The following is a 6,000-nucleotide window of genomic DNA, read 5'->3' as shown; positions in this document are numbered from 1 at the left end:
GCTGGCAAGAGGGTCAGTGAAAGCGAGGAAAGTCCTCAGTGCGATGGACTGACAGGACAACCTCAAACACAGCAAAGATCACCGAGAGGCACAGGACCGGGCAACACCTCATTCTCTTATATGTAAGGTCACCATGAGCCAGAGCCATCTCACAGGCAACTAACAACAACCTCCATGGAACCCAATACTCCACAGCAGCTGAAGACAAAGTGGAACATGCTGGAGGGAGAAAGAGGTACGTTACATATTAATTGAAAAACAAAACAAGTTGCTGTTGTTATGATGTGTTATTGAGTCGGCCCTGACTCATAGCGACCCCTCCTTGGGTTTCCGAGGCAGTATCACTACAGAATAGATTGCCCAACCTTTCTTCCGACAAAACAATTTGAGCAACAAAATATATTCTATGATTCTATTATTATAAAATACCTTAGTAAGACAAAAAGGGCTCTCTGTATGTACAGATAGATAAAAGCCTCAAACCCTTCACTGGCAATGCACTAGTAGTTATTTCTATGCGTGAGACTATGGGAAGAATTCTACTTTGTATTTTTTAATTGTCTGTATTGTTTAGTTCTTTCATTATTTATTAAAAAATGTATATTAATTGGGCAATTAGAAAATAACAATAATATAAAAACTAAAACAAAGTCTCTCCCTTCCCCTTTCTGAATAATTTAACCATTAAAGTGCAGTGGAGCTCTGGAGGCAGAGGTAGTGGGCCAGAGGGAGTGGCAGGGTCTGCACAGACAAGGAAGGCTCCACAGCATGTGAGCACCTGGAAGGGTCGGGAAGGTTGGCATGGAGTTCCTCAAAAAGTTACACACAGTTAGTATATGGCCCAAGAATTCCACTTCTAGATCATGTCTAAGAGAAATGAAAATATTTGCCCCCACAAAAACCTGTACACAAAAATTCACGGTAGCATTATCTGTGATAGCCAAAATGTAGAAACAACCCAAAAGTCCATCAACTGATAATGGCTAAACAAAATGTGGGGAAGGGTACTGCAGAGTGGATGGGAGAGGGGTTACATATAGGAGAGTGATCAAAGAGGTACACACATTAATGACAACAGAAACAGGTTTCCTGCTGTTGGAGAAAGAAATCTACAAAAATGGAAAGGGAGGAAATTAGAATGAACCCTGGAGTACCCAACTGAAATTAGAGGTTTCAGTGTGAACTCATGGATTTTGATATACACACCTAATTCCTCACTTATTGACTATGTCATAATTTTACATTTCACATTCATGACAACAGTAAAAAAATCTACTTTACAACGATTTTGCAAACAAAACTCAAAATCATAAAAAGACCGGGTTTGCTGGTCTGACTGTGACTGGTGGAACCCCTGAGATTGTAGCTCTTACATTGCCTTCAAGCCTGGAACCGAACCCATTAACTTTCAGCAAACAACAGACAGGCCTATAAATATATGAATACCCAAAGAGGAATGTACTCCTCAGAACAATCAACTATATGAGACCAAAAAGGCAGCATATGCCCAAAAACAACGCTCAGAAGGCAGGAAAAGGCAGGAAAGCGGGACAAACATAAACTGAGGGAAATGGAACACAGAGAGGAAAAGGGAAGAATGCTGTTAACGGTGCGGGGAAGGCAACCAATACCATGTAATAAAATGACATAAATTGCTGAATGGAAATCTAGCTTATTCCGTAAACTTCCACCCAAACCATCATAAAAAGTTTCAAAAAAAAAACAAGAGAAAGAAAGAAGTAAGTTTAATGAGACTCCCACTGGTCATCACAGATTATAACTCATTGGATAAAGCAGGAGATCACGTGTCTGGATGGATGGATGGACGGACTGATGAACTGAAAGGCTAATGAGGGATGGGACATTTATAGCTTCAAAAAACTTCCCTACTTAGAAATTGCATTACAAAGAGAAAAAGGTAAAAAGCCTGGAAATACAGCCTTAGTCAAGTAAATGATCAAAGCAAACATCACCAGTAATGGATCAAATGGAACCATGTCCCAACTGATAAGAGACAATGAGACGAAGGCAGCATCACTTCTGTGAAATTCCTGCCAAAGATCCATACACTGACTCTAACCACAAGGATCAGATAAATCCAAGTTGAGAGACATCCTATAAAATAACTGGCCTATAATCTTCAAAGACATCAATGTTATGGAGGTCAAGAAAAGCATGAGGATCTGTTCACCAACATACCAATCTATCTTAGAAGAAGTATAGCCAGAACGCTCCTTGAAACAAAGATGGTGAGACTTTGTCTTATGTACTTTGGTCATGTTATCAGGAGAGACCACTAGTCCTGAGAGAAGAACATCATGCTCGGTCAAGTAGGTCAGTGAAAAAGAGGAAGGCCCTCAAGATGGGTTGACACAGGAGCTGCAACAATGGGTTAAAAGACAGCAACAACTGTGAGGATGGTGCAGAGTTTCATTCTGGTGTACACAGGGTCATAAGCCATTTGACTGCTAACCAGAAGGCTGGTGGTTCAAACCCACCAGCCACTCCTCAGAAGGAAGACTGGGCAATCTACTTCCCTAGTAATATTGCCTCAGAAACTCAAGGAGGGGTCACTATGAGTCGGATCCAACTCGACGGCAGTGAGTAAGAGTGAGAAACACCTCAACAACAGAGACATAACAACAAAATACAATGATTTATCCTAAACTGCATCCTTTTACTATAAAAGACATTATCGGGACAACTGGTAAAACTCAAATGGGGTCTGACGATTACATGGCAGTGATGTATCAATGTTAACCTCCTAATGTTGACAGCTACATTGCTGTTACACAGGCAGCCATCCTTGGTTTAGAAAATGTACATTAGACTATTTGAGGGTGATAGGGCAACGGGTTGGCAACTTACTCTTTTGTTTTGTGTGTGGTATAAATGTACATGGCAAACCATTTGCCAACAGAACAACTTCCACATTTACAATTCAATGGCATTGATTCCATTTTTCACATTGTGCCACCATTTTATCACTATTCTTTTCTAAAATAGTCTATCATCATTAACATAAAACTAATGCCCTCCAAAGAATAGGCAACTTACTCTTGAATGATCAGGGGAGGGGGGTGAGTGAAAATTCTTTGTACTTAAAACTCAAAACTAAAAAAAGTAAGTGAAAATAAAACCATGAGTATGTCATGGTAAATTACCAAATAAATTCTGATTGTTACATACTGGCATTGTCTCCAGCAAGCCCAACAGTCCTGCTTTAACTCAGGAGACTATAAATGATCACGATGGGGATAAAGCTCACTGCTTAACCAGGACCTATGCTGCTGTGCTCCGAGGGCACTGGGATTGCCTTCCAACCCCAAACATCTAGAACATCTACAGACACAGAACATGTCCCCAGCCCTTTCCACACATTTGGGAGCCTGGAAGGAGCTCTGGTAGTACAATGCTTAAGGCATTTGGCTGCTAACCAAAAGGTCAGAGGTTTGAACCCATCAGCTGCTCCATAGAAGAAAGATGAGGCAGTCTACTTCCATGAAGATTTACAGCCGTGGCAACTCAATGGGAGTGGCTATGAGTCAGAATCAACTCGATGGCAGTGAGTTTGGTTTTGGTCTGGGGAAGCTTAGACAGCTCCGGACTATAAATTGTAAGAGGTAAAGGACTTACAGCTCCTTCACAACAGTATATCAGCATCTAGCACAAAAGAGGTTCATAAATTGCTGCTAAGTGAATGAATGAGATACTGGCGAGTATTTTGCAGAACGCTTACTCCTTTGCCCAACATCATTTATGGCAAGCCTGTGTTCCTACTGGCCTGCGACTCACACCTTTAGTCAAAGTAAACCAAGAGGTAAACAAGGCAAAGACACTAACTTGGAATGGAAAGAGCAGCAAGACCAACAGGCCACACTCCAACCCAGAAAAACAGCAATAATTATTCTATCTCCTATTTGCATAAGGCTTTAATATTTCCTAAAGAGCTCTGGTGGCACCGTGGGTAAGACATTTGGCCACTAACCAGGAGGTCGGCAGTTCAAACTCACCAGCTGCTCCATGGGAGGAAGATGAGGCAATCTGCTTCCATTAAGACTTACAGCCTTGACAATCATGGGAGAAAGAAGGGCTGCTTATGCACAGGGAGACAGCTCAGGGGGCAGGAGTATATGGAGGGATGGACACTGGGAAGAGGTAACTATGGGGAGGAAGTGGGAGGGGAGCTGTTGCATTGTGGTAAACTGTGGTCAATGACATGAGACAAAGTATATGTGAATTGTTATATGGAAAGTGAATTTGCTCTGTAAATCTTCACCCAAATCACAATAAAAAAGAAAAAAGACTTACAGCCTTGGAAACCCTATGATGGTCAATATGAGTCACAACTGACTCAATGGCAGTGGGTTGGGTTGGGTTTGGTTAATATTCCCAAATTTCTTTCCATCCATAATTATGTCCAGTCCATACAAATGAAATAAGCTACAGACCTCCAGATTAAGTCAAATCCCTCTGTTATACACTGCCTAGTACCCTGTGCCATCTCCTTGGTAACCCTTGTGACACATATAACTATGTATGATGGTGTGTGTGATTATTTAACTAATACCTGTCCCCGCAGTGGACTGCAGACTCCAGAAGAGCAAGGACTGTGGGGTTTTTTCACCAATGTCCCAGTGCCTCACACATGACAGACACCTCAGGAATGATCACATGAATGAACAAATGGATGGATGGCAAAAAGATGGATGGGTGTGTGAGTGGAAGGATGGGCAGACAAGTGGGTACTGATCTACCCCCAGCCCCCTAGCCCAGCTCTACCTGCTGCTGCTGGGCCCGGAGGTCACCAATCTCTTTCTGGTCCTCCTCGTGGAGCCGCTTCATGTCCTCCCATGACTGCTGTAGCAAGTTACGTTCCCGCAGCAGCTGCCCATTCTCCCGTCTCAGCATGTCCACATCATCCTTTAGCTGGGTCTGGTCACTCAGGAGCCGGCTGTGGAGTGTGCTGAAACGCCCCATCCACACACATACAGATGAGCTTCAGCCTGCCTCAAGCCCCCACTAAAGACATCACCAGCTCCTCCAGGTGCCAAGACCCCTCCCCCACCCCGGCCACACACAAGATGGGAACCAACACTGTCAGGTCATCAGCACTCAGAGGTAAGCCAAAGCTCGGCATCAGCTAAATTCCAGAACATCCCAAACCACTTTTGAAAACTCTGATACCAAAAGAGGCGTGTGTATAAGGCCAAAGAGAGGAGATAAGCCTCCATTTTATATGACCCTGGCACCTCCAAGTACTGAGGCCTGGGCAAACATCAGCAGGTGAGCCAGCAAACACCCTCCGAAGGGCACCAGGAGATCACAGGGGAACCTGCCCCATCTGCCTGTCACATAGCCATGAGCTATGGCAAAGTCCCTGAACAGTGGCTGAGAACCAGGTAGTCCCCCTGGCCCACTGCCCAGTGTTTTACATCAATCTCCTATCTACTATGCTGCTGAAGCAGGCAATAAGATGATGTCAGGATTGATACCCTTCCTTTACACTTAGGAAAACTGAGGCCCAAAGGCACAAACCCATCTCCTGAAGGCTGAATGCTTGCCAAGTGGCAGAGGTCAGACTAGATCCAGGATCCTCTGGCTCCAAGACCAGAAGGGCAGAAGGCAGCCGTTCTGTGGACACTGGGAAAGGGCAGAATGCAGCTGTTGCATGGATGCTTCGAGCCCTTGCCAAGCAAATCCCACTCACTGGTAGAAGTCGGTTTCCTTGGCCACCTCCTCGCACCTCTTCAGGGCATTGGTGTGCTGGTTCTGGAGGCTCTGTAGGTCTGACATGGCCCGAACACACTGGATCTTCAGCCTCTCGTAGTCAGGATTCAGCCTGTGGTAGGGCCTGGCCCAGAAAGGAAAACAGCCCATGACCACAGGCCCCAGTTTTGCAGTGACAATCAGTGTCTCTCAGCTGAGAGGCACGTTCTGCCACCTCCACAAAGCTTTCCAGGGTCACTCTAGCCCACCAGTTCCCAAACGCTGGTCTCC

The 6,000-nt window shown here is 44.5% G+C and overlaps 1 protein-coding gene across 1 annotated transcript in view; it reads right to left on the bottom strand.

The window, feature by feature from the left end:
• Positions 1 to 6,000, bottom strand: part of DLG5 (discs large MAGUK scaffold protein 5) — a 222,015-nt gene that overhangs the window by 92,578 nt on the left and 123,437 nt on the right. Inside the window, exons 4-5 of the mRNA XM_007938647.2 lie at positions 5,711 to 5,854; positions 4,783 to 4,966 (exon numbers count right to left, since the gene is read on the bottom strand). Of these exons, the coding sequence (XP_007936838.1) occupies positions 4,783 to 4,966; positions 5,711 to 5,854 (328 nt within the window). The remainder of the gene's footprint in view (positions 1 to 4,782; positions 4,967 to 5,710; positions 5,855 to 6,000) is intronic.

Source organism: Orycteropus afer, unplaced genomic scaffold, assembly GCF_000298275.1.
Source record: "Orycteropus afer afer isolate SDZICR_OR568_19922 unplaced genomic scaffold, OryAfe1.0 scaffold00052, whole genome shotgun sequence".
Classification (NCBI taxonomy): domain Eukaryota; kingdom Metazoa; phylum Chordata; class Mammalia; order Tubulidentata; family Orycteropodidae; genus Orycteropus; species Orycteropus afer.
Note: the sequence above shows the minus strand (reverse complement) of the source record. Positions and strands in the feature narration are given on the sequence as shown.